The sequence below is a fragment of the Dendrobates tinctorius genome, unplaced genomic scaffold, assembly GCF_039654945.1.
Source record: "Dendrobates tinctorius isolate UK_male_01 unplaced genomic scaffold, ASM3965494v1 ptg000046l, whole genome shotgun sequence".
NCBI lineage: Eukaryota > Metazoa > Chordata > Amphibia > Anura > Dendrobatidae > Dendrobates > Dendrobates tinctorius.
This window is the reverse complement of record NW_027361714.1, coordinates 37538039-37565925: the sequence shown is the minus strand read 5'-3', so window position 1 is coordinate 37565925 and position 27887 is coordinate 37538039. Positions and strand designations below refer to the sequence as shown.

The 27887-nt window shown below is 46.0% G+C and overlaps 1 protein-coding gene across 4 annotated transcripts in view; it reads left to right on the top strand.

The window, feature by feature from the left end:
• The window catches only part of MOXD1 (monooxygenase DBH like 1), a 306903-nt gene that overhangs the window by 136391 nt on the left and 142625 nt on the right, over window positions 1-27887 (top strand). For all 4 annotated transcript variants that reach the window (XM_073575826.1, XM_073575827.1, XM_073575825.1 and 1 more), the window contains 2 exons: window positions 9865-10044; window positions 13367-13469. In XM_073575826.1, coding sequence (XP_073431927.1) covers window positions 9865-10044; window positions 13367-13469 — 283 coding nt within the window. The remainder of the gene's footprint in view (window positions 1-9864; window positions 10045-13366; window positions 13470-27887) is intronic.

The window sequence follows — 27887 nt, the reverse complement described above, 5'->3', positions numbered from 1 at the left end:
GGCAGGCAGCTCTGCAGAGAGCTAATAGACAGCGAGGGCTCAGGGAAGGGGCGGGACTGAACTAGTCTGAAGCAATACACTGGCTGCAGGCAGGGAGGCGGGCCCAATATGTGCTTCGCTCCGCACAGCAGGCACAGAAATGCAGCGTAGGCTGCGAAATCACAGTGTACATTTTTTCCGCCGGGGCCCTGGATCCCCTACACTACACACATTGGGCCGGCGGGCCCCAAGACAGCGTTGGCCACAGTACCCGCCGGAGCGCTGCAGTAATGTATTTAATTGCACTACCGGGCAGGGCTGCCACTAGGAATTTCCGGGCCCCATACTGGCAAAATTCTCAGGGCCCCCTTTAGACTCCGCCCAGGCTCCACCCCAGTCCCGCCTCCACTCCTCAAACTGTCCACAGTCCCTCCGTTCTCTTGGAAAAACTCCACTTCTCACCAATCAAACATTAACAGCTCCCATCACCGGATCACAAATATAGCCAGCAGCTCTTGTTTTGGCCAAAAGATTTTTTAAGCCGCCATCACAACACTGTAGACTCTTTTGGCCAAGCCCTACTCTACTGTAACCTATTAAATATTTGTTAAAATATGCAATACAATTTAGGTACAGTATATTTTTATTTATTTTTCAATTTTTAAAATGACCAATAATATCACATACAAGGGACAAATACCATCGCACCATGACCAAACCACATATTACTACCACATAGTGACCTATAATACTACATACAAGGAACAAATACCGCCACACCATGACCAGACCATATATTACTACCATAGTGACCAAATAATATCACATACAAGGAACAAATACCACCGCACCATGACCAGACCACATATTACCACCACAAAGTGACCAAATAATAGCACATACAAGGGACAAATACCACAACACCATGTCCAGACCACATATTAAGACCACGTAGTGACTGAATACTACAATGCTGATCAGTAATAAAAAAACACAATAGCATCACCATTAGTGCCATTATACATAGGAGATCTGTACTTAGTATGCAGTGTCTGTGTACAGGTAATACAGTGATCAATGACATTATACACAGGAGCTCTGTATATAATGTACAGGTAATACAGTGATCACTGGTGACATTATATACAGGACCTCTGTATATAGTATACAGTATATAGTGTCAGTGTATAGGTAGCACACTATCTCACCAGTGATGTATCTAGGTGAAGTCCTTCATTTTTGCTTTTCATCTTTCATCCAGCACAGACCACCATCACGTCTTCCAGCCAGGACTCGTCTCTGCAGGAAATAACACAGTTATCTAGAGCTCTGTTTGCAGAACACATTACTTATTTTTTTTCCCAACTGCTACATTACATCACATGAAGAAAAAAAGGCGACATAGTGTCACTCTACACAGTAACAGGACCATCCCCCCATTTAAAACAGTACACTCAAAAAATAAAATAAAGACATCACTGCAGTAATAATATCCCTTAATTAGCCCCTAGGGTAATAATATTCCCCATCCTGGCTCCCGTGTGTCTCATTCCTGGCTTCAGCCATATGTTCCTCCCATCCCGCCCTCATGAGTATCCATTGTGCCCCATATGATCTCCCCATCTGTCTCCATCGTATCCATCCTGCCCCATGATCCTGCACCCTTCCGGTGTCTTACTGCCACATTCTGCCCCCTCCTGTGTCTTACTGCCACATTCTGCCCCAGTGCCTCACATTCTGCCACCTCCTGTGTCTCACTGTCACATTCTGTCCCATGTCCATTCTGCCCCCTCCTGTGTCTCACTGTCACATTCTGCCCCCATCATGTCCAGCATTCTGCCACCATCATGTCCAGCATTCTGTCCCCATCATGTCCAGTATTCTGTCCCCATCATGTCCAGCATTCTGCCCCCATCATGTCCAGCATTCTGCCCCCATCATGTCCAGCATTCTGCCCCCATCATGTCCAGCATTCTGCCCCCATCATGTCCAGCATTCTGCCCCCATCATGTCCAGCATTCTGCCCCCATCATGTCCAGCAATCTTCCCCATCATGTCCAGCATTCTGCCCCCATCATGTCCAGCAATCTGCCCCCATCATGTCCAGCAATCTTCCCCATCATGTCCAGCATTCTGCCCCCATTATGTTCAGCATTCTGCCCCATCATGTCCAGCATTTTGTCCCATCATGTCCAGCATTCTGCCCCATCATGTCCAGCATTCTGCCCCCATTATGTCTGCAATCTGCCCCCATCATGTCTGCAATCTGCCCCATCATGTCTGAAATCTGCCCCATCGTGTCCAGCAATCTTTCCCATCATGTCCAGCATTCTGCCCCATCGTGTCCAGCATTCTGCCCCATCATGTCCAGCAATCTGCCCCATCATGTCCAGCATTCTGCCGCCATTATGTCCAGCAATCTGCCCCATCATGTCCAGCAATCTGCCCCATCATGTCCAGCATTCTGTCCCCATCATGTCCAGCAATCTGCCCCATCGTGTCTAGCAATCTGCCCCATCATGTCCAGCAATCTGCCCCATCATGTCCAGCATTCTGCCCCATCATGTCTAGAAATCTGCCCTATCATGTCCAGCAATCTGCCCCATCATGTCCAGCAATCTGCCCCATCATGTCCAGCATTCTGCCCCATCATGTTCAGCAATCTGCCTCATCATGTCCAGCATTCTGCCCCATCGTGTCCAGCAATCTGCCCCATCGTGTCCAGCAATCTGCCCCATCATGTCCAGCATTCTGCCCCATCGTGTCCAGCAATCTGCCCCATCGTGTCTAGCATTCTGCCCCCATGTCCAGCATTTTGCCCCAGTCCAGCATTCTGCCCCATGTTCAGCATTCTGCCCCCGGGCCCCCCGGGTCGTCGCTGTAAAAAAAAAAAGTTCTAATAATTACCTGGTCGCGGTCCAGCGGCGAAGCTCCGGGCATCCCTCCATGCTGCAGCGCGCTCCAGCCGGCAACTGACACTGACGTCAGACGCCGGCGAGGTGCGTGCAGTGGCTGACGTCAGCTGCCAGCCTCCGATTGGCTGGCAGCTGCCGTGGCTGTTAACTATTGATGTGCGGGCCGCCGGGCCCGCATGTCAATAGTGTTTAACTGCAGCAGCGCTGAGGGCCTGGTTTAGCTGCCGGTACCTGGTAGTGATGATCGGAGCCAGGGACCCGGGCCCCTATATGGGCCGGGCGCCAAAGCAACCGCTTCGGCTGCTACGCCGGTAGTTACGCCATTGCCCACAATGAGTTTTTGGTGATTTTTTTATGCTGCATACTGGAGCAGAAACAGAACAATAAATCTGCAACATCAAAAACTCACCAAAAGCTCTTGGTGGGAACGTAGTAAGGGAAACCAATAAGCACTGAGGGAAAACCCAAAAAAAGGGGCCCACTCAGCACACAAAACAAAAGCCAGGGAAAAGGAAATTTTGCAAAAAAATTTGCCCTCCACCTGCACCCTCCCCTCCCAATGTGTCTGTTTTCCAATCTGTCTATTTGTTCCCTTGTGTCTCTCCCTTCCAATGTGTCTATCCCTTCCAATTTGTATTCCACTCCTAATGTGTCTTCTTCCCCCAATGACCCAATCCTAAATGTTGTTGCCACTTCCCCTGTAACCACTTCTTCACCCACTCCTACCCAATCATCCCAGCCCGACACCACCCAGGTCCACAAGGTCACACCATCGAACAAACCCCGAACCTAAACCCCATTTTTATTTATTGTTTTCAAATTAATGTTTGTTAAATTAAAAATTGTTTTTATTTTTGTTAATAAAAAATCTTTTGTTTTCACAATTACTGTGTTTATCTCTTTATTTGAAAACGCACACATGTGTGCATTGTATAACGGGTGTCACAGTGGAGGTGTTAGTGTTATTAAAGTCGCCAACAGTACAGGTACATTTACAAGCGGATTAAACCATTTCAACTTGCTATGCCACACGTCTATTATCAGAAACAAAGTAAGTAGCAAAGTTATCCCTCATTTGGATAACTTCCAATGTAGTCCTCAGAGGGTGATCTTGGTACTCATGCAATGTGCTAGCCACAGGTTTGTCAAGTTCTATGTGGTGTCGCTCTTTTACCAGGATGAAATTGTGCTGAACAACACATGCTTTCACTACATCATCAATTGTCTCAGCTTTTAGATTGATGGCTGTTCCCAAAATGCACCATTTAGATGCCAGCAATCTAAAGGCACACTCCACAGTTCTTCGTGCCCTTGTTAATCGGTAGTTGTAAATCCTTTTGGTGTGATTCAAGTCCCGACTCGAGTATGATTTTATGAAGTTGGCACACATTTGAAACGCCTCATCCCCAACCACAACAAACAGCATTGGCGGTCCTTCAGTGTACAGAAGAGGTTGTGGCTGTGGAAAATTGAAATTATTAACATAAAAACGTTGGCCCATGTCAGAGTCTTTGAAAGTCTGAGAGTCATTTGCTCGTCCAAATGAGCCAACGTCCACGGCGACAAATCGACAGTCAGCATCTGCAATCGCCATGAGAAAAATCGAAAAGTATTTTTTGTAATTGAAATACTCAGATCCACTTCCAGCAGGTTTCTCAATCTGAATGTGCTTGCCATCCACAGCCCTCAAACAGTTTGGAAAATTACAAATGTCCTGGAATTTTGCAGCATTTTCCAGCCAGAGTTCAGTTGTGGGTTGGGGGAGGAATTCTTCATGCAGAACGTCACATAAAGCATGGCTGGTGTGTGCAACTATCCCGGAAAGGGCGGACACTCCAATCCGAAATTGAAAATGTAGAGATGATAAGGTCTCTCCAGTAGCCAGGAATCTGTGGAACCGAAAATGGAAAAAGAAAATCAGTAGATGGCTTTTATAGCAATAATAATAATAATAACATGAGTATCTTTTTCAATATTTCGTACCCTAGGGTCACCAACAGACGTTCCTCAGCAGGTATTGCTTGACATAGTTGTGTGACCTGCCTGGTGATGGATCCTTGGACATGTAGCAGCAAGTCATTGAAGCTCTGTTCCGACATCCTCGTGTAGTCGTAAAACTTGTCCGGGTTTTCACGCCACTCGGTGTACGAGTGGTAGGCTCTACGTCTCTCTCGGACTTCAACGATGGGGTGTTGGCAACATCGACAATGACGTCTTCTCCATCTTTCTCTTCTTCTTTCTACTTCTCAAGCCACAGCAAAGGCAAAAGCCAATTTCAGTGACAAATCAAGATTAAAACTGAAGCTCTCCACACTAAAATTCATCTTGAACCTGTATACAGCAACAAAAGACGAGGATTTCACCTGTGCAGGGTCTATATATAGAAATACCATGAGACATGCCCATTTTGTGTGGCTTGTGTCAAGGAAAATCTACTGGAAAATCATTGTCCGCATACCCAAATTCCCCTGGAAATATCGAAAGCATGCATATAAACAATGCAAATGTATGCAAAAATGCATTCAAACGCGTGCACATGCAGCTTTTTTTGGCATCATGCTGATGCGGATAAGAAACGCAGCGTAAGCATGCGTTTAAATGCGTTTTGACATGCGTTTGCGCATGCAGATGAAACACAGATAGGCTAATGTGAGCCCAGCCTTAGAGTGGGCAAATGATGTCAGGCAAAGCCAGGTGGGCTTCCTTATATCGTGCAGCTATCACATCACGTGGTCTAGCACAGCAAATCATTGGGGGCTATCACACACAGTATATAAGATGAGGGCAAGCAGCACCATATTATCGTTTTACAGCATAGAGATAGAGGTCAGAGTGCACAGCTCATTCCACATAGAGACAGAAATAGGCACTATTGTTGATGAACTGAACATGTAATTGCATCAATACGGAGAGAGAGGTGGCAGTTGCAGGGCCAGTATCATTGATTATCTATTCCAATTACACACATTTCTTATTCTTTTTGCAATATAAAAGTTTGGTGTCTCTCTCTCTTTCTCGTTAGGCTAATTAACACTAAAACAGACTGGATACAGCATTGGTGGACAGCAAAACGTTCTGCACACCATTCCATGGAATTTGGACTAGTTGAGAACTGATATGAATACATTCTCAGAAAATTCTTGAAAAATTAGTTGAACCTGGTGAATTTGAATTTCAAAAGGTTCAATCATCTCTAAAAAAAATTGTAAAAAATGTATCCACTCTGAACCATTGCAACTGTCAGGGGTAGTAAATGGTTCCTATGAGCCCTATGTCTCACTCTAATACTTGTGTCAGTCACGGGGAGCTATTACATAGATTTTCATGCACAAAGTTCTGTGCTTACTACTACAGACAAGCACAAATATAAATCTACTATAGGACCTACTTTAGTCAAACTGGATAATGTAAGCTTTTAAGCCCCAAAAATATGATAAGATGGTCATGCAAGTTCCATACCCCTTCATTTTTTACATGGCACAGGAGCTCATCTGAATTGGTGGTTATTAGAATTGAATGGATCTTCTAATTTACAAACTTTGCAGGATTTTCCCCCAAAATTCGATTTGCAGTAAATAAATCTGTGTAAATCTCAATTATGGAAAGCTTGTAATTGCTCAGAAAGTACATGTGCTAGAGACAGAGAGCTGCTAGCCATAATAAAGAAAGAGAGGACCCCACTAACCATAAGAGCTTGCCATCTATAGGAGAGAGTAAGGGAAGACCTTGCTGACCAAAATAGCTTACACTCTACAGAAAAAAGAAAGGGAGGACCTATGAGGGCTTACACTATTCAGGAGAGAGACTTACTTTTTCTCTCACTCTAGAGGGGTCCCAATTCCGATTTTTTAAATTATTTAAATAATTGAAAAAAATGGTGTGGGGTCACCCCCATTTTTGACAGACTGATACAGAGGGGAGAGGACCCTGACCTTTCGGGCTTACATTCTACAGGAAGGTGGGGAAGGAGTCAGTAGGTTGAGGGGTTGCAGCAGTTCCGGTGTTGGTTGAGGCGATATCTCCTATAGTGTTGAGGAGGTAGCGGGGTCATTGCAGGCTGTAAGCTTTCCTGAAGAGATGGGTTTTCAGGTTCCATTTGAAGGATCCGAATGTGATTGATAGTCAGACATGTTGGGGTAAAGAATTCCAGATGATGGGGGATATTTGGGAGATGTCTTGGAGGCGGTTGGGTGAAGAGCGAATAAGTGTGGAGGAGAGAAGGAGGTCTTGGGAGGACCGGAGATTACTTGAGGGAAGGCATCGGGAGATTAGTTCAGAGACATATGGGGGAGACAGGTTATAGATGGCCTTGTAGGTCACCATTAGTAATTTGAACTGGATACGCTGAGTGAATGGGAGCCAGTGAAGAGATTTGCAGAGGGGAGAAGCGGAGGAGTAGCGAGGAGAGAGATGAATTAGTCAGACAGCAGAGTTAAGGATAGACTGGAGAGGTGCGAGGGTGTTAGCTGGGAGGCCACAGAAAAGGATGTTGTAGTAGTCGAGGCGGGAGATGATGAGGGCATGCACAAGCATTTTAACTGAATGAGGGTTGAGTAAAGGATGGATTCTGGAGATATTTTTGAGTTGGAGGTGACAGGAAGTGGCGAGAGCTTGGATGTGTGGTTTGAAGGACAGGGCAGAGTCAAGGGTCACTCCGAGACAGCGGACTTCTGGTACGGGGGAAAAGCATGATATTGTTAATTGTGATAGATAGGTCAGGTAAGGAATATCTGTGAGATGGAGGAAAGATGATGAGTTCAGATTTGTCCACATTGAGCTTGAGGAAGTGAGAGGAGAAGAAGGAGGATATGGCTGATAGACTCTCCGGGTTTCTGGACAGCAGAGAGGTGACGTCTGGGCCAGATAGGTAGATCTGAGTGTCATCAGCATAACGGTGGTACTGGAATCTGTGGGACTTCATGAGTTGCCCCAGGCCAAGTGTATAGATTGAGAAGAGTAGGGGTCCTAGAACAGAGCCTTGGGGGACTTCAACAGAGAGAGGGTGGGATGAGGAGGTAGTGTGTGAGTGGGAGATGCTGAATGTGCAGTTGGAAAGGTATGAGGAGACCCAGGATAGGGCGAGGTCTTTGATGCCAAAGGAGGAGAGGATCTGTAGTAGGAAGCAGTGGTCAACTCTGTCAAAAGCATAGGACAGGTCTAGAAGCAGGAGTATAGAGTATTGTCCGTTCGCTTTGGCTGTAAGTAGGTTGTTAGTAATTTTGGTAAGGGCTGTCTGAGTGGAGTGATGGGGGCGGAAACCAGATTGTAGATTCTCAAAGAGCAAGATAGATGAGAGGTGGGAGGAAAGTTAAGCGTGGACGTGCAGCTCCAGGAGTGGAAGCGAATGGGAGCAGCGATATTGGGCAATAGCTGGACGTAGCGGTAACAATCAAAATTCCCCATCAATATGTCTTTGGACTTTTTATCTTTTTTTATTTAAAAATAACAAACATAGTTATACTCGCATAATCCTTAATTCCACTGAATCCCTTGTCTCCTGCAATAAAACAAAAATAAAAAAACAACAATATCCCTCACCTGTCCGTAGCCCACTCCATAATGCTTTAGCAGTGTGGGAAATAATGTCGGGCAAGGGTTTTTTTGTGAACCGCAAATTGAATCTCACAATGTTTGAATTCATGTGAAACTGCAAATTACATTAAATTCAACTCATATTCTATCCTCCATGGACTGGTCAATATTCTTCTCTATGGGCTATAATTAGCACTTCATCTCATTCCCTTTTACAGGAAAACTGAAACAGGAATTTAATTATCATACAAAAAGGGTTGGTTAGTCTGGAGCATTTTCAGCTAGCATTAGCTTTACTGGCATCCTGCAGAAAACACAAGGGTTCATTTTCTTTATTGATAAAAACATAATTTGATTATTGACCAAGAATTTCATAAAGAAAGGTGTGAATTGTCTTACCTTTAGGGCTTTAGGGTTCGCTCACACTGGCATCTAAAAATTGGTCCCATCCTTATCCAGGAGAGTTGGATGATTTTTTCTCACTTGTCATCCGTGTGCTGTCCGTATGCAATCCGTTTTTTTTACTCTGCAGCTATTATCCATTTACAGGAACATTTACAGTTCACTAGCTAGGTTACAGAACTGTAATACGCTCTATGGGATTTGACCTGGGGGTTGTATGCTGATGACAGATTCCCTTTAATACACAAAGTTTTACAGTTTACTTAACAATGTTTTTGCTGTGTTGTTTCAAACTGCTGGAAATAATAACCTTTATTTCATGTTCACCATCTGCTTCCCTTTTGGAAAACCTAAGCGCAGATTGATTTTATAAAATGATGTGCCAAAAACTAATTTAGTCCAGTTAGCACATTTTAAATTACAAGCAAACAAAAGCAACTTCTAATAATAGGTCCCGTGTCAACATTATGTTTCATTTCATCTGTTTTTTTGTTGCACATTAAAGGGAATCCGGCAGCAGGTTATTGCTATGGAATCTGAGAGCAGCATTACTGTATGTATGAGAAGAGAGCCTGATCCCAGGGATTTATCACTTAATGATTGCTTGTGCGGTTTTGAAAAACTCCCTGTTTTTTTGCTGAAGATGTAGCAGTGATCAGAATGATTATACCTGTATAGCCACAGAGACACCCCTGATTTGCAGCTTTATGTGTACAGTGTGTAAGCTTGCAATCAACGGTGGGGGCAGGGTTACACAATTGAGCTGGACTGCGTGGCACACCACACCTAGTCCTGTAGTAATAATCTGAGGCTGATGAAACACTGATTGTATTGAAACTACATCAAGCTTCTAAGTAAGTGACACATCCCTGGAATCAGTGTCTCTGTCCCTACATCATGCTGCTCTTATTTTACATGGTAAAATCCTGCTGATAGATTTCCTTTGAAGGGAATCTGTTGTGTTCTCAAACTCTTTTCTTCTTGATCCATGGTGAGTGTTCACTCATTCACACTTAAAGAAATGTTTCTTTTTTAGATTGAACCACTAATACAGAAAGGTCACGAGAGCTTGGTGCACCATATATTGCTGTATGAATGTGACAGAGAAGCAGGTGACACCGTACTTGAATATGGTCACGAATGCTATCACCCCAATATGCCAGACATCTTTCTTACATGTGAAACAGTCGTATATGCTTGGGCAATAGGTGGGGAGGTAAGTGCCACAATTAGATATTTAATATTGTCATGTCGTCATTTATACTGCCAACATATTTTCACGGTCATTAGGCCAGTCATCTGAGTACAGTAGCAGAGAAGTTATTAATACTCTAATATACAGTATATAGTCCAATAACTTAAAAATGGACAGAGAGCCACCCCAATAAATAGAGAAGCATGCAGCCCTCAGGACAAAAGATATGCAGATTGTTTGATCCATCCTCGCTAAATTTTTCGTAGAAATTTGATTCACCACTAAAAAATTTGCATGAATTTCAATACTGCAAAATTTATAATTGTTCAGAAAAAACATGTGAGGGAGAGAATAGAGAGAGAGGTTCCTTCTGACCATAAGAGGTTACACTTTATACAGTAGGAGAGAGAGTCCCCTGGTGACCATAAGACACTTTAGATGAGCATAGGGATGTAGAAGTTGGGAGGAGCTATAGGGCAGTGCAGTGCAGAGGAAGGGGATATAGTCAGGACACTTCCTGATTAGGGAGCAGAGCCCGGGCAAGGAGTAGTAAAGGATACAGATGGCCAACTGTGGGAATAGAGCTGCTACGGAAGGAAGGGGCCCCAGGCTGAGTACTGTGTGGTCGGGCACCAGCTAAGAAGGACCATTCCCAAGAAGGATCGGGGGTCTACGAGCGTGGCGGGAGTAGAGCTGAGATGGCGTTCCCGGCACCTTTCCCTATTGGAACTGGATGAGGGGCTGGCAGGGAGCTGGTGACACTGAAGACACAGTCGAGACAGAGATTGTCTAGTGATAAGGCAGGGATTGCCAGAAGAAGAGAGACAGAGTTGACAGGAGGAATAGAGGCTGCCCGAAAGGCAGGGAAAAATCAGAAGTTGTGCACATGCTGCGGATTTTTCTGTGCAGATTTTCTGAGGACTTAAATCCGCAGCATGTCAATTCTTTGTGCGGATCCACAGCGTTTTGACACCTGCTCCATTATAGGAATCCGCAGGTGTCAAAACGCAGAGGAAATCCACACAAAATCTGCACAAAATCTGCTGGTAAAAAGCAGGTCATTTGACCTGCAGATTTAGCCAAATCCGCGCGGAAAAATCCGCAGGGTAATCCGCAATGTGTACACATACCCTCACATACACGCGAGACAGAGAGAGAGGATACCGCTGATCATAAGAGCGCACATTCTAGAAAGAAAGAGGACCCCGCTGAAATAAAAAAAAGTAAACACTGGAGCGGTGTTTTAACAATATATGTGTTCTCCCTTATTACAGCAGCAACCAAATCCATTATCAGTAGGCTAATTCATGACATATAATACAAATGCAGTGCAGGCCATGCAGCAATTATTCGCAACCTAAAAATGACTGAAGACAGTTTTGCACAAAAGCTAGGGTCACACAACCACGTATTCTCTCATCCAGTTTGGCCAGAGTGTGATCGTATTTTCTCAAATGAGAGTCAAACACAAAAAAATTTGACATCTTCTACATTCATCCAACTGCACTCCAATTTTTTCCTTGGACCCAAAAAACATGAATGTGATCCGATAATCGGAGGTAATTCATGTGTGCTATGATTTTTTCCCTCAGATCAACGCTGAAGAAAATACTGACATCTGCAATACTCCATAGAATAAGAAGGGGATGAATGATATCCTTCAAAATAACAGACAAAACTTGTCCAATTTTTACGATTGTCTGCCATGAAGGAAAAAATCACTGCTCTCTTTCATACAAAGGAGCTTGGGGTAGAAGTACATGAAGCACTTTATAAGCTTTGGTCTAGGATCAAGCATCTTTCGTTTTCAATGATTTTATTGAATTTTCAAAGTAAATGTAAAGGGGAAACGAAAACATTTTGAGCATATTGATTATCAGTTGGTCCTTTCTCTTGTAAAAGTACTAAATTATTTTCACAGAATAATTTTAAAGGAAATCTGTAATCAGGTCTTTGAACCTCACCTGAGAGCAGCATGATGTAGGCTGTTATTACAGTCATGTATCACTCATTGTGTTGCTTGCTGCAGTTTTGATAAAATCACAGTTTTTTCTGCTGCAGATCTAGCAGTGCTATAAATGTTATAACCTGAGTAGCAGCTTTCTATATACTGTACACTGTGCATACGCATACAAAACATTTCCCAGTAAGTTAGATGTCTTAGTGGAATTAAAGAGGCATAAATATGAATATATAAAGTATATCTAATTTATATATTATAAATTATTAAAATAATTAAAAAAATAATATTAACACCACTTTATGGGTTTCTGGGAGAGGAAAATTTTCCATAATGATTAAATAGCAGGAATTGAATCCATACAAGGGTGGATAAGATACATTGACGATATATGGTTTATCTGGGAGAGTTCAATAGAACAATTGTCATTTCTGATGGACTAGTTAAACCAAAATGATCAAAATATTAAATTAACGTACAAGGCTGGAAGAACTTTTGACTTCTTGGATCTTCATATAACTATGTCACCAAATGGCAAAGTTAGGACTGATATGTTCAGAAAACCAACAGCAATGAATAATCAATTACATGACACATCTTCCCACCATAAATCGATGATTAATGGAATCCCTACCGGACAATTTCTAAGGATCAAAAAAAATTGTACTGAAGAAGCTGACTTTTTAACTCAGTCAGATGACCTAACTCGAAGATTTAAAGAACGGGGTTATAGTAACAGACAGATTAAAAAAGGCAGAAAATAAAAAAGCATCTACCATTACAAGAGAAAAAATACTCTATGGGAAAAAAGACAAAATTTTAAAACAAGAAAGCACAAATCAAATACGGTTTGTTACTGATTTTAACAATATGGATCGCAGCATTGTGAGGGGTAAACTGCCAAGAGGGGTGTGGGCAAAGCTCCTGGCAATGAGTGCCAGGTGTCAGCAGTCATGTCAGCTGAACACCCTGCGGCAATCGTGCGCGTACAGCTTTTTTGCACGCAAAATCACCTGGATGTACCCATATGTCCAAATGGAAGTACTGTACTTCCCAACCTGGCCATATAAATACGGCTAAGGTCATGAAGAGCTCAGCACTATGGAGAACGACTTGGCATCTGGTTTACTAGTACTCTAATGATAATGTACTGCTGATAAAAGTGAGTTTGTCAAAACTTCAGGGAGCTGTCCAGAAAGTAACGCCACTGGAATCAGGTTCTAAATCTCTAAATCTTGCTGTTCTCAGACCGAATAGCAAACACATGGTGACAGTTTCACTTTAAGTAATGATGCACCGGTTATTAGATACATATTCATGTCATAAACGATAATGATTCTTTTGCATCAGTAATGACAATCATTTTCTCTTCTATATTTACAGGGATTCACATACCCACCCCATGTTGGCCTATCCATTGGAACACCAACAGACCCATCATATGTTCTTATGGAAGTCCATTATGATAATCCACACCAACAGGAAGGTAAGGCAAAGGCTGAAAACTATTATATACAGTATTGTCATGCCCGTCATGCCGGCCATGCTGCTTGTGCTGCATGATCCATCCCCATTGTTATGCCTGTCATACCTCATTGTCCCCAGGTCCGGGTCCCTGCGGGCGCCCCGCGGGTCTCGCAGTGTGCACACGCACCTCATGACTGTTATACTGCAAGATCCCTGGAGCAGTGTGCACACGCACCTCATGACGGTTATGCTGCAAGATCTCTGGAACAGTGTGCACACGCACCTCATGACTGTTGTGCTGCAAGATGCCTGGAGCAGTGTGCACGCGCACCGAACTATCATGCCTGCCATGTCTGGTATGCCGCATGACTCCTGGAGCAGTGTGCACGTGCACGTAACTATCATGCCCGTTATGTCTTATGCAGTAAGACCCCTGGAAGCAGTGTGCACACGCACCTCGTGACTGTTGTGCTGCAAGATGCCTGGAGCAGTGTGCACACGCGCCTCATCCCATGGCTGCCTGCCATTGCCAGTGCGCATGTGCATTTTACCTCATGGCTACATGCCATTGCTGTGTGACCAGCCGTCTCTGCTCTGCCTGCAGCAATCCTTCCTATGGTTCTGGACTCCCTGATTATGTGACCCTCTCTATGTCCAGCAGTATTTGATCCAGCAATCCTTTCAATGGTCCTGGACTCCCTGATCATGTGACCTTTCCTATGCTCCAGTACAGTCTGATCCAGCAATCCTCCCTATGGTCCTGGACTCCCTGATCATGTTACCCTCTCTATGGTCCAGCAGAATCTGATCTAACTAACCTCTCTATGATCCTGGAGGCTCTGAACCAGAAGTCCACTCCTGGTCCTGACCTGGAAGTGCAGGTGCTAATGCCCTATATCAGACCGCCCTGTTATGATTGAGTCACCGTAGGAGGCAAAAACAGAAATGCTAGCTAAGTCCAGAAAACCAGAGAAGTTGGCGACTATCAGATTGCAGACCCCTGAACCTATCAACACAACTAGCAGTAGCCGTGGGGGGTTCCTACGATGACCTAGACCCCTCGATCACAGCCGGAGAGATACATAGGCCTAAAGAAGGAAAGGGGAAATCTAACTGCTCCAGAGCAGACCCCAAAGCAATAGGCAGCCCCCCACATATAATGACGGTGATGCAAGATGAAAACACTTACACAGACAGAAAGACAGGCTGAGCAAAGACGGGGCCCAAAAACTACCTAGATAGGAACGGATAGGAAGGCTGCTGTCTGCAATCTGCCAAAACCCTATCAGAGACAAAAGCCAACAAGCTGATATAAAAATGGCCCTGAAGCAACTAAGCTTCAAAAACTAAATCAGCACTCAGGTACTTTCAGAAGACAGAGCTCACGGAACACTGCACACTCCAGCAGGGAGTGGCAGAATCCAAAAAGCAAGAAAAACAAAAACAAATCTTAAATGCAAAAAGGCAAAACAGAAAACTTAGCTTTAGGAGAGCAGGAATCAGACTGGTGTCCAAGAGTCCACAGAGAAATCACCCGCAGGGCAGAAAGGGCATAGGCTGCCTTAAATCCAGTCAGTGACTCCACTCAGCCAATCGTCTTCATTAGTCCCAGGTGCCTGATAATCAGGCTCACTACCTTCCTTCACTAGAATAGGGAGTTCACCAGGCCTCAGTGACAGAGGGGAAAATGAACTCACAACAGTACCCCCCCTTGAGGAGGGGTCACTGAACCCTCAACAACGCTACCAGGGCGATCAGGGTGAGCCCGATGAAAGGCACACACCAATCTTTTGGCATGAATATCAGAGGCAGACACCCAGGAATTATCCTCCTGACCATAACCCTTCCACTTAACCAAATACTGGAGTCTCCATCTAGCCAGACGGGAATCCAGAATTTTCTCTACCTCATATTCCAAGTTACCTTCAACCAATACAGGGTCCAGAGGTGCCACCTCAGGCACAACTGGCTCAACAAACCTCTTCAACAAGGACTTATGGAACACATTATGGATCTTAAATGTGACAGGAAGAGCAAAACGAAAAGAGACCGGAGTAATAATCTCCAAAATCTTGTAAGGTCCAATAAATCTAGGCTTAAACTTAGGAGAAGCCACCTTCATAGCAATATTTTTTGATGATAACCACACCATATCACCAATCTTAAACTGGGGACCAATAGTCCTATGTCGATTGGAAAACCGCTGGGCCATTTCCTGGGAGAGAGATAACTTATCCACCACTTGGTCCCAGATCTGGTGCATTCTCTCCACCACAGTGTCAACACCTGGGCAGGCAGAGGGCTCCACCTGCCCTGAAGAAAATCGAGGATGAAACCCAAAGTTACAAAAAAAAGGTGACATCAAAGTGGCAGAACTAGCTCTATTATTTAAAGCAAATTCGGCCAAGGGCAAAAATGAAACCCAATCATCCTGATCAGCGGAAATAAAACATCTCAAATACGACTCCAAGGTCTGGTTTGTTCTCTCTGTCTGCCCATTGGTCTGAGGGTGAAAAGCAGAGGAGAAGGACAACTGAATTCCCAACTTGGAACAGAACGTCCTCCAAAATTTAGACACAAATTGAACTCCTCTGTCAGATACAATGTTCTCAGGAATCCCGTGCAAGCGAACCACCTGTTGCAAAAACAGGGGCACCAACTCAGAGGAAGATGGCAACTTAGGGAGTGGTACAAGATGAACCATCTTAAAGAACCTATCACAAATCACCCAAATAACAGTCATTCTTTGAGAGACCGGCATATCAGAGATGAAATCCATTGAAATATGGGTCCATGGCCTTCTGGGGACCGGCAAAGGCATCAACAACCCACTAGAGCGAGAACAAGATTTAGACCGGGAGCAAGTCCCACAGGACTGCACAAAATTCCTGACATCATGAGACAAGGTGGGCCACCAAAAAGAGCGACTCACCAGATCTCTAGTACCAAAAATACCCGGATGACCAGCCAATGCAGAGCAATGAACCTCAGACATCACTCTCTTCTTCCACTGGTCAGGAACATACAACTTTCCACTGGGGCAACGCTCAGGTTTGTCCGCCTGGAACTCTTGCAGAGCAAGTCTCAAATCGGGCGAGATGGCAGAAAGAACTACCCCTTCGCCTAAGATGGTAGCAGGCTTGGTCACCACAGGAGAATCAGCAAAGAAACTCCTAGAGAGGGTGTCTGCCTTGACATTCTTAGTTCCAGGAAGGAAAGAGACCACAAAATCAAAACGTGTAAAAAACAAGGCCCACCTAGCCTGTCTAGGGTTCAAGCGTTTAGCCGACTCTAGGTAAATCAAATTTTTGTGGTCAGTGAGGACCACAACTTGATGTTTGGCTCCCTCCAACCAATGTCTCCACTCCTCAAATGCCCATTTCATGGCCAACAGTTCCCGATTCCCCAGATCATAGTTACGTTCAGATGAAGAGAACTTTCGGGAAAAGAAAGCACAGGGATTCATTTTAGATGTTACCGGATCCTTTTGGGACAACACTGCTCCTGCACCAATCTCAGAAGCATCCACCTCTACCTGAAACGGGAGTGAGACATCAGGTTGCCGCAGAACCGGGGCGGAGGTAAATCTACGCTTCAGCTCCTGAAAGGAAGCAACCGCCTCCGGAGACCAATTCAACACATCCGCACCCTTCCTGGTCAGGTCAGTCAATGGTTTGGCAATATTAGAAAATTTTGCTATAAATTTCCTATAAAAATTAGCAAAACCCAAAAACTTCTGGAGGGCCTTCAAAGAAGTGGGCTGAACCCAATCATAAATGGCCTGTACCTTGGCCGGGTATATAGTTGACGGAGACAAAATAAATGCCAAAAAAGAAATCCTCTGTACTCCAAAAAGGCATTTTGATCCTTTGACATACAGAGAATTCTCTCTCAAGATCCGGAACACAGTCCGAATATGTTCCACATGAGCATCCCAATCCTTGGAGAAGATCAAAATATCGCCCAGATAGATAATCAAAAATTTATCGACAAAGTCTCGGAAAATATCGTTCATGAAGCACTGGAAGACAGAAGGGACATTAGTGAGCCCAAAAGGCATCACCAGGTACTCAAAATGTCCCTCCGGAGTATTAAACGCCGTCTTCCATTCATCCCCTGCTTAATGCGGATAAGATTATACGCCCCCTGAGGTCAAGCTTGGTAAACCAGCAAGCACCTCTGACTCTAGAGAATAGATCCGAAATCAGGGGTAACGGATACTGATATTTAATAGTAATTTTATTGAAGGCACGATAATCAATACACGGCCTTAAAGAACCATCCTTCTTGGCCACAAAAAAAAACCCGGCACCTAAGGGTGAAGAGGATGGTCTAATATGACCCTTCTCCAACGCCTCCTTAATATAGGACCGCATAGCCTCGTGCTCGGGTACAGATAAATTGAAGAGCCGACCCTTAGGAAATTTACACCCCGGGCTTAGTTCAATTGCACAGTCATAACTCCTATGAGGAGGCAAGGACACAGACTCATTCTCACTAAATACATCATAGAAGTCCGCCAAATAGTCAGGAACCTCATGCGACTGAGGAGAGGTGGAAAAAAACTGAGCCTCACTAAAGGTACACCGGCAACCCCAACTCACCACAGACACAGACTTCCAATCCAAAACTGGATTATGAATCTGCAACCAGGGAAACCCCAGAACAACGGCATCATGCAGACCATGCAACACCAAAAATCTGCAATTTTCTTGGTGGTCTGGGGCGACCCGCATGACCAATTGGGTCCAAAACTGAGGTTTATTTTTAGCCAGAGGGGTAGCATCAATCCCCCTCAAAGGGATAGGCGTCTGCAGAGGTGTCAACGGAAATCCACAACGTTTAGCAAAATCCAAGTCCATTAGTAGAGTTGAGCGAAACGAGTCGAAAAAATTCAAAAGTCGCCGACTTTTCGCAAAGTCGGGTTTCATGAAACGAAACCCGACCCTAGGATGAGGTCGGCCACGAGGTCGGCGACTTACGCGCCAAAGTCGCGTTTCAAAAGTTTGTTTTGCGCTCTTTTTCAGCCAATCAGGATCCACGGACACTGTGGGTAACGTGATGACATAGGCACGGGTCACCACCATCTTTCAGAAGGGCATGCAAGTGATTGGCTTGCTTTGGTGGGCGTCACAGGGGGTATAAAAGGGCGTGCACGCCGACCGCCATCTTACTTCTGCCGATCTTAGCATAGGGAGAGGTTGCTGCTGATTCTGTAGGGAGAGCGTTAGGCAGGGAAGAAGACAAAAAAACTGCTTCTGCTGTTAGCGATTTGGCCTGCACAACACACCAGTCACTGTGTGTGCAGTGCAAGGGGAGGCTATATAGTGGTGTATCAGTGGTGTTGGTTGTTGGGCTGCCTTCTAAGGCTTCCTGACAGGCTGGCATTGCTGTTTACCCACTGCTCCGCAAACGGCTTTTTTAAAAGCAATCCAATCTCCCTTATCCTCTAGTCACTTTGGTCACAGCTGCGCCATCGAGCCTGTCACATAGCGCTCAGATATTCATTGGGCCTCAAACTGCTTTTTTAAAAGCAATCCCAATTTTTTTTTTTTGTCCTGCTGAGAAGAAAAAAAAACTGCTTCTGCTGCTGATAGCAATTTGGCCTGCACAACACACCAGTCACTGTGTGTGCAGTGCAAGGGGAGGCTATATTGTGGTGTATCAGTAGTGTTGGTTGTTGGGCTGCCTTTTAAGGCTTCCTGACAGGCTGGCATTGCTGTTTACCCACTGCTCCGCAAACTGCTTTTTTAAAAGCAATCCAATCTCCCTTTTCCTCTAGTCACTTTGGTCACAGCTGTGCCATCGAGCCTGTCACATAGCGCTCAGATATTCATTGGGCCTCACACAATCCAAAAGTGTCCAGTGTCCAAAAGTGTGTGCAGAGATTCAAAATCTCCCTTATCCTCTAGTCACTTAGGTCACAGCTGTGCCATCGAGCCTGTCACATAGCGCTCAGATATTCATTGGGCCTCACACAATCCAAAAGTGTCCAGTATCCAAAAGTGTGTGCAGAGATTCAAAATCTCACTTATCCTCTAGTCACTTAGGTCACAGCTGTGCCATCGAGCCTGTCTCATAGTGCTCAGATATCAGTGGGCCTCACACAATCCAAAAGTGTCCAGTGTCCAAAAGTGTGTGCAGAGATTCAAAATCTCCCTTATCTTCTAGTCACTTAGGTCACAGCTGTGCCATCGAGCCTGTCACATAGAGCTCAGATATTCATTGGGCCTCACACAATCCAAAAGTGTCCAGTGTCCAAAAGTGTGTGCAGAGATTCAAAATCTCACTTATCCTCTAGTCACTTAGGTCACAGCTGTGCCATCGAGCCTGTCACATAGCGCTCAGATATCAGTGGGCCTCACACAATCCAAAAGTGTCCAGTGTCCAAAAGTGTGTGCAGAGATTCAAAATCTCACTTATCCTCTAGTCACTTAGGTCACAGCTGTGCCATCGAGCCTGTCACATAGCGCTCAGATATCAGTGGGCCTCACACAATCCAAAAGTGTCCAGTGTCCAAAAGTGTGTGCAGAAATTCAAAATCTCCCCTGTCCTATAGACACCTTGTACCTTGTTTTCCATACTATATAGTTTGTTGGATTTTGTCTACATTTCTACCAAAAATGAGGAAGGCTGGTGGAAGAGGCCGTGGAATTGGGCGGGGGTTGGCAGCTGGTAATGATGGTGTTGGTGGTGGATCTGATGGTAGTGGCAAGAGCAAAATAGGATGGAATGCAGGAGGTGTTGAGCCTGCGTCATCGTCTGGCTACATAAGGCCTCGAACGCTTAGTTTTCTAGGAGTTGGCAAACCGCTTTTAAAGCCAGAGCATCAGGAAAAAGTTTTGTCTTACATTGCTGACTCAGCCTCCAGCTCTATCGCCTCCTCTTCTTCAGTTGTAAAAAGTAAAAGCACTGAGTCGTCATTGGAGGCTCATGTTCATGAACCACACCTTTCCTTGTGTCCTTCACCCCAACCAAGATTGAAGGATGACGCAGGCCATACTACTGATTACTCCATGGAGCTGTTTTCACATACCATGCCTGGATTATCAAGTCAAATGGTGAATTACCCAGGCCAAGATGAATCTGACATGGAGTGCACTGATGCACAGCCGCTGATGGATGATTCTGCTGGTACATTCACTCAGAGCACTACATTGTCCTCGCAGTGTACAGAGACAGATTCTGACCCTGATGAGACTCAGGTGCCCCTTCCCGCACACTATACCACCATACACGGTGACACAGAGGAAGGTGCACATGACATAGAAGAGGAGGTGATGGATGACCCAGTTGTTGACGCAGATTGGCATCCATTGGGGGAAGAGGGTGCTGCTTCCAATATCTCAGATGAGGAGCATCCACAGCAGACATCGACATCGCAACAGCTGTTATCTGGCAGGCCCGGAGCACTCCAAAGACAGGTTCCAAACATCAAAAGAGTTGCTGGACAGCTTGTCCAGAGGGTCAAAAGATCACAGCGTGCTAGGCCGCAAAATGTCTGCCAAAGTAGGAAGAGTGCAGTGTGGCAGTTTTTTGAACAAAATCCTCATGATCAGGCCAAGGTTATCTGTAAGAAGTGCGCAAAGACCTTTAGCCGAGGGAAAAATCTGAAAAATTTGAATACCAGTTGCATGCTTAGACATTTAATCAGCATGCACTTGCAAGCGTGGACACAACACCAAACATCAAGTGCCACATGTGCAACTGATCACAACGAAGGTAATCAGCAACGCTACATTGTTTCCCCCACTGTAAGCCCACCGGTTAGCACAGCAGCAAATGTTGAGGTGTCGTTGCAAGGCCACAGCAGTCAGGGAATCCCACTGTTATATCAACGAAAGACTGATTCTAGGCCATCAGAAAGAACACCAACTCCATCACCATCATCAACCCTCTCTCAGTCCGCCCTGTCCACCGCTACTTCCACCATATGCAGCTCTCAAGTCCAGTTCACCCTCCCAGACACTATGAGTAGGTCAAGAAAGTACTCAGTCTCTCATCCGCGTACACTGGGTTTGAACGCCCACATTGCCAAACTAATCTCGTTTGAGATGATGCCCTTTCGGTTGGTGGAAAGCATAGCTTTCCGCGAACTCATGGCCTATGCAGTACCACGCTATGACCTACCCAGTCGCCACTTCTTCTCTCGCAAAGCCATCCCAGCCCTCCACCATCATGTGAAAGACCGCATTGTCCATGCACTCAAGCAGTCAGTGAGCGGAAAGGTGCACCTCACTACTGATGCATGGTCCAGTCGGCATGGCCAGGGCCGTTACGTGTCCATCACTGCGCACTGGGTTAATGTGGTGGATGCAGGGTCCACAGGGGACAGCGGTGGTGGGACAGTGCTGCCTAGCCCACGGTATAGGAAACAGTTGGCTGTAGGCGTTCCACCCTCCTCCTCCTCCTCCAGAAGCGAAAGCTCGTCCACAGAGCGCAGTCGTACGAGCACTCCATCTGCAGCTGCCACTGTTGCACACGATGTGTCCCCCTATCGAGCAGCTAGTGGAAAGCGTCAGCAGGCTGTGTTGCAGATGATGTGTTTGGGCGACAGACATACCGCCGAGGTGCTGGCCAAGTACTTGAAGCGACAAACTGAGTCATGGCTGGGCAGTGTACATCTTGAGGCAGGCAAGGTAGTTAGTGATAACGGCCGTAATTTTGTGGCAGCCATAGCCCTTTCAAAACTCAGCCACATACCTTGCTTGGCTCACACCTTGAACCTGGTGGTGCAGTGCTTCCTCAAAAATTATCTGGAGTTAACAGCCCTGCTCCAGAAGGTGCGAAGACTGTGCGCGCACATCCGCCGGTCGCCTGTACACTCCGTTCGTATGCAGAAGCTGCAGCGATTGCTCCACCTTCCCAACCACCGCCTCATTATCGACATTGCAACAAGGTGGAACTCCACCCTGCACATGGTGGAGCGGCTGTGCGAGCAGAGGCAGGCCATAATGCATTTGTGGGAGGATACACGGCCAGGCACTTTGAGAGCAGACATGGAGTTGACAGGTGTGCAGTGGTCGAAGCTGAAAGACCTCTGTAAAGTCCTTCAGTGTTTTGAGGAATGCACACGGCTGGTAAGCGCAGACGACGCCATCCTAAGCATGAGCATCCCACTTATGCGTCTGCTCATGCAAACTTTGACGCACCTTAAGGAGCAGGCGTCTGCAGCCAATGTTGATGAGGAGGAAGAGGAGGAGGGAATCCTTGATGACATTCAGCCATTGTCTGCTCAGGGACCTCTCCTGGACGAGGTGGAGGAAGAAGAGGAGGAGGAGGATGATGATGGGGATGATTACTTAGGGGAGGAGGATGCATCTCGTGGGGCAAGTGAAAATGTTGGCGTGGCAAGGTCTGGTACAGGGTTTGTGCGTGACTGGAGGGATGTGGATTTGCCAGAAAGTGCTCCTCCACCCAGCACTCGCAGTGCATCATTGACACCGGGAACATTGGCCCACATGTCAGATTATGCCTTGCGGATCCTAAAAAGGGACCCCCGCATTGCCAAAATGATGAACGATGACGACTACTGGTTGGCCAGCATCCTGGATCCACGCTATAAAGGCAAATTACAAAACATCATGCCACAGGAGAACCTTGACCTAATATTGGCTAATAAACAAGCAACTCTGGTAAATCGGTTGCTTGAGGCATTCCCAGCACACAGCAGCGATGATGGTTCTCACACGAGCCGTACGGGCCGGGGGCAGCTTGGCAGAGGTGTTCGTGGTGCACACAGCAGAAGTGGTGTTGGAGAAAGGGGTTTCATGACAATGTTGTGGACTGATTTTTCAAATACTGCTCACACAACTGGTAATACTGCATCGATGGAAAGTGACAGGAGACAGCAGTTGTCAACCATGGTTACAAACTACTTCTCTTCCCATATCGATGTTCTCCCACACAGGTCATTCCCCTTTGACTATTGGGCTGCTAAACTGGACACCTGGCCTGAATTGGCCCAATATGCCTTACAGGAGCTCGCTTGCCCAGCTGCAAGTGTGCTATCGGAAAGAGTCTTCAGTGCAGCTGGATCAATCCTGACAGAAAAAAGGACCCGTCTGTCAACCCAAAATGTGGATGATCTAACCTTCATTAAAATGAACCATGCATGGGTTTCCAAGGATTTTGTCCCACCTTCCCCAGATGACACATAGGGTGACAGAAAATGGCTTGCTTTGGTCCACCTCTTCCTGGGACTTGACCTATTTCGCCTTTTGCATCAGCTGAATGTCCAACATCAACATATGCCACTTTCTAAAACTCCCTAACTGTGCTGCCTCCCCCCCATGGCCGGGGTCACCACCTAGCGCACGACACCGTGCGAGTGCCGTTGCCCTGGACAGGTGGGTAGGCTGACTCTTGGGCGCGGGCACTGGCACAGGGTCCCTCATAGTGCAATCAAGTGTCTCTGACGGTGGTGGTGCACACCCGCCGTCAGACACACCGCTGTACTATGAGTGGCCCAGTGCCAGTACCGACGCCCACGAGTGGGCCCCCCTTGCTTGGCCAGGGCCCCAGCATTTGCAATCTTTACCTCTCCCTGCTCCTCCGCTGTGTAATCTGGGCCGTCAAATCCATACTGTGCCTGACACCGTCTGAGCCTGCCTCCTGAGACATATATTTTGAATGTGTACGCTATCCATACATGTTATCCGGATAAACGGTACCCTTTCTAACCTTTGTGCAATCACGTGCAATCCATACTGGGCCTAACACCGTCTGAGCCTGCCTCCTGAGACATATATTTTGAATGTGTACGCTATCCATACATGTTATCCGGGGATACGGTACCCTTTCTAACCTTTGTGCAATCACGTGCAATCCATACTGTGCCTAACACCGTCTGAGCCTGCCTCCTGAGACATATATTTTGAATGTGTACGCTATCCATACATGTTATCCGGGGATACGGTACCCTTTCTAACCTTTGTGCAATCACGTGCAATCCATACTGGGCCTAACACCGTCTGAGCCTGCCTCCTGAGACATATATTTTGAATGTGTACGCTATCCATACATGTTATACGGGGATACGGTACCCTTTCTAACCTTTGTGCAATCACGTGCAATCCATACTGGGCCTAACACCGTCTGAGCCTGCCTCCTGAGACATATATTTTGAATGTGTACGCTATCCATACATGTTATCTGGGGATACGGTACCCTTTCTAACCTTTGTGCAATCACGTGTAATCCATACTGGGCGTGAGAACGGCTGGCGAGCTGTTAAGCAAGCTACAGCACCTGTGGTTTGCACACGTAAGTTTTTCATTTTTTCAGGAATGACGGTTAGGTCTAATTCCGGAACTGCAGTTGACCTGCACTTACTGGGAAATCATTGTTCGCGGGTAATAATTGTAATCAGTGATCCCCATCACTAACGTTGTTCAGCGGGTTATCTGCACCTGTAAGCGACAAACGCTGGCCTTTTCAGTGTAGCGCACATGCAGCCACGGACATGTAAGGGCATGACACACCAGTTATTGGCCAATCTCATGTTCCAGAGCCTCACGTGTCCCTCTAGTAAGCCGGACTCGGACCGCGGGGCATGACGGAGTCTCGTTCATTAACGGAATTAAGCTTGCAATGTGTGCATCTGTTCTGTAGCTGGCATGGTTGAGGTTTCCCAGGTGGAGTCGAATTTAACCGTAGGCTCCACTCCTGGTGGTGCCCTTCTGGACATTCCTTTAAGGTTCAGCTTTGCAACCATACTGCCCACGTAAAACAAACAATTTGCCTTCATGAACGCTGTTTGGAGGGTCATGACTCGTGGGAATAACGCCGCCCAATCAGTTAACCTGCTAGAGAGATCCTTCGTTGCTCCCAAGCATGACATCACACTCCCTAGGAGGAAGGTAATGCCACTGTGGCGACCGTACTCCTGGGGGCGACACAAGTGCACTGATGCCCAGTCACTGCTCGATGAATCTGCTGGTACATTGACCCAGACCACTACATTCCCCTCGCATGCTACACGGCCTGAATCTGACCCTGATGAAACTCAGGTTACCCTTCCCATATACAGTTCCATCTTACACGGTGACAAAGAGGAAGCTGCAGATGAAAGTGCAGGTTCGGCCCACCCGCCATCAGACACACCACCGTACTATCAGGGGCCCTGTGCCAGTGCCGTCGCCAACGAGTGGGCCCCCTGCTTGCTCAGGATCACAGCACTTGCAAGGTTGAAATACTGTGCAGTGAGATGGAAGATGGGGACGACGAGGAGTCCAGACTAGTACAGGGATTCCCTAGCGAGGAGACTTATTTGATTGTTTTCAATGTTGGGACAGCAATTTTTGGGGAGCACGTTACTCTGGAGAATGATAGATGGGGCCCACCATACACTGGAACATTCCAAAGGTGGACATCAGACACTGGAGCAGCATTTACAGGGCCCATTATACACTAGAGCATTAGAAATGGGGCCCATTATGTTTGGAGCATTATTTGGGCCCATAAGACAGTGGAGCTTCATCCATGGGGACCAACATATACTGTAGCATTATGTGGAGCTCATCATATACTGTTTCAAACATTATATGGGACCAATGATTCTGTATGGAGAAATAGATGGGCCTCGTCATGAGATGTAAAAAGTGAAGTATTTTTCATTGTACTATACCGCTATTTCTCTGCCGTATCGGAGCATGATGAGTTTTGGTTTGTGTTAAAGGGGCGCTCTTTCGCCCAGGGCACATGAAAACCTGGAGCCAGCCCCCCCCCCACAACTTTAGCCAAATAACCCCCATTTTTCAGTGCGTAACTTGTATTATGAAGTTAATTAAGGTTGACAAGCTTAAGTAAGAAGAATTGATGCTTTTGGCATTCAAATGGGCACTGTAGGTGTGTTTCCTGTCCTCCTCTCACTGCCGACTTTTATTCCCCATTGACTTACATTGGGTTTCGTGTTTTGGGACGACCCCGACTTTTCCCTATAATCGGACGATCTTGCTCGACCCGACTTTTGGAAAAGTCGGGTTTCACGAAACGAAACGCGACCCTAAAAAACCAAAAGTCGCTCAACTCTATCCATTAGGTTTAGCGCTGCTCCCGAATCCACAAAAGCCTTGGCGGAAAATGTGGACAGGGAACAGATCAGAGTAATCGCCAAAAGAAACTTAGGCTGAACCCCACCAACAGAAAACGTGTGTGCAAAGCGTTTTTCACGTTTAGGACAAACAGAAATAATATGTGAGGCATCTCCACAGAAAAAACACAGCTTATTGCACCTTCTGAATCCCTGACGTTGCGCCTTAGACAAAACTCTATCACATTGCATAGGTTCAGACGTCTGTTCAACCGGTGGCAACACCTCTCGTGTAATCCTGCGTTCACGTAAACGCCGATCAACCTGAATGGCTAAAGACATAGAATCGTCCAGACCAGAGGGAACAGGAAATCCCACCATAGTATCTTTTACGGCTTCTGACAAACCCTTCCGAAAGAGAGCAGCCAAGGCACTATCATTCCAGGTAGTAAGGACCGCCCACTTTCGGAACTTTTGACAGTACAACTCTGCAGATTCTTGACCCTGGTTCAATGCTAACAGGGTCTTTTCAGCCTGATCAATAGCATTAGGTTCGTCGTTCAGCAACCCCAAGGCTTGAAAAAATGCGTTCACATTAGTCAGAATAGGGTCATCTGGTTTCAAAGAAAGCGCCCAATCCTGCTGCGTGGGGCTCCCTGACGAGTTAGGCTTCAAAGCAAAAAATAATTTACAATTATTTTTGAAACTCAAAAATTTAGATCGATCCCCAAAAAATACATCAGGTGTGGGGATCTTTGGTTCAACAGCATGTGAACGAGCAAGATAGGCGGAAATTCCTCGCACTTCAGCAGCGAGCTGCTCCACACGATCAGACACTTGCTTTATCTCCATTGAGAGAAAAAAAAAAAATTCCCCCTACGGCCTCAGAGATATAGAGGAAAGAATATACACACTCTTTTTTTTTTTTTTTTTTAAAACACAATTCTTTCCTGCTATTGAGTACCCCAGGATCTGCGGTTGGGCGGGTGATTCTGTTATGATTGAGTCACCGTAGGAGGCAAAAACAGAAATGCTAGCTAAGTCCAGAAAACCAGAGAAGTTGGCAACTATCAGATTGCAGACCCCTGAACCTATCAACACAACTAGCAGTAGCCGTGGGGGGTTCCTACGATGACCTAGACCCCTTGATCACAGCCGGAGAGATACATAGGCCTAAAGAAGGAAAGGGGAAATCTAACTGCCCCAGAGCAGACCCCAAAGCAATAGGCAGCCCCCCACATATAATGACGGTGAAGCAAGATGAAAACATTTACACAGACAGAAAGACAGGCTGAGCAAAGACGGGGCCCAAAAACTACCTAGATAGGAACGGATAGGAAGGCTGCTGTCTGCAATCTGCCAAAACCCTATCAGAGACAAAAGCCAACAAGCTGATATAAAAAT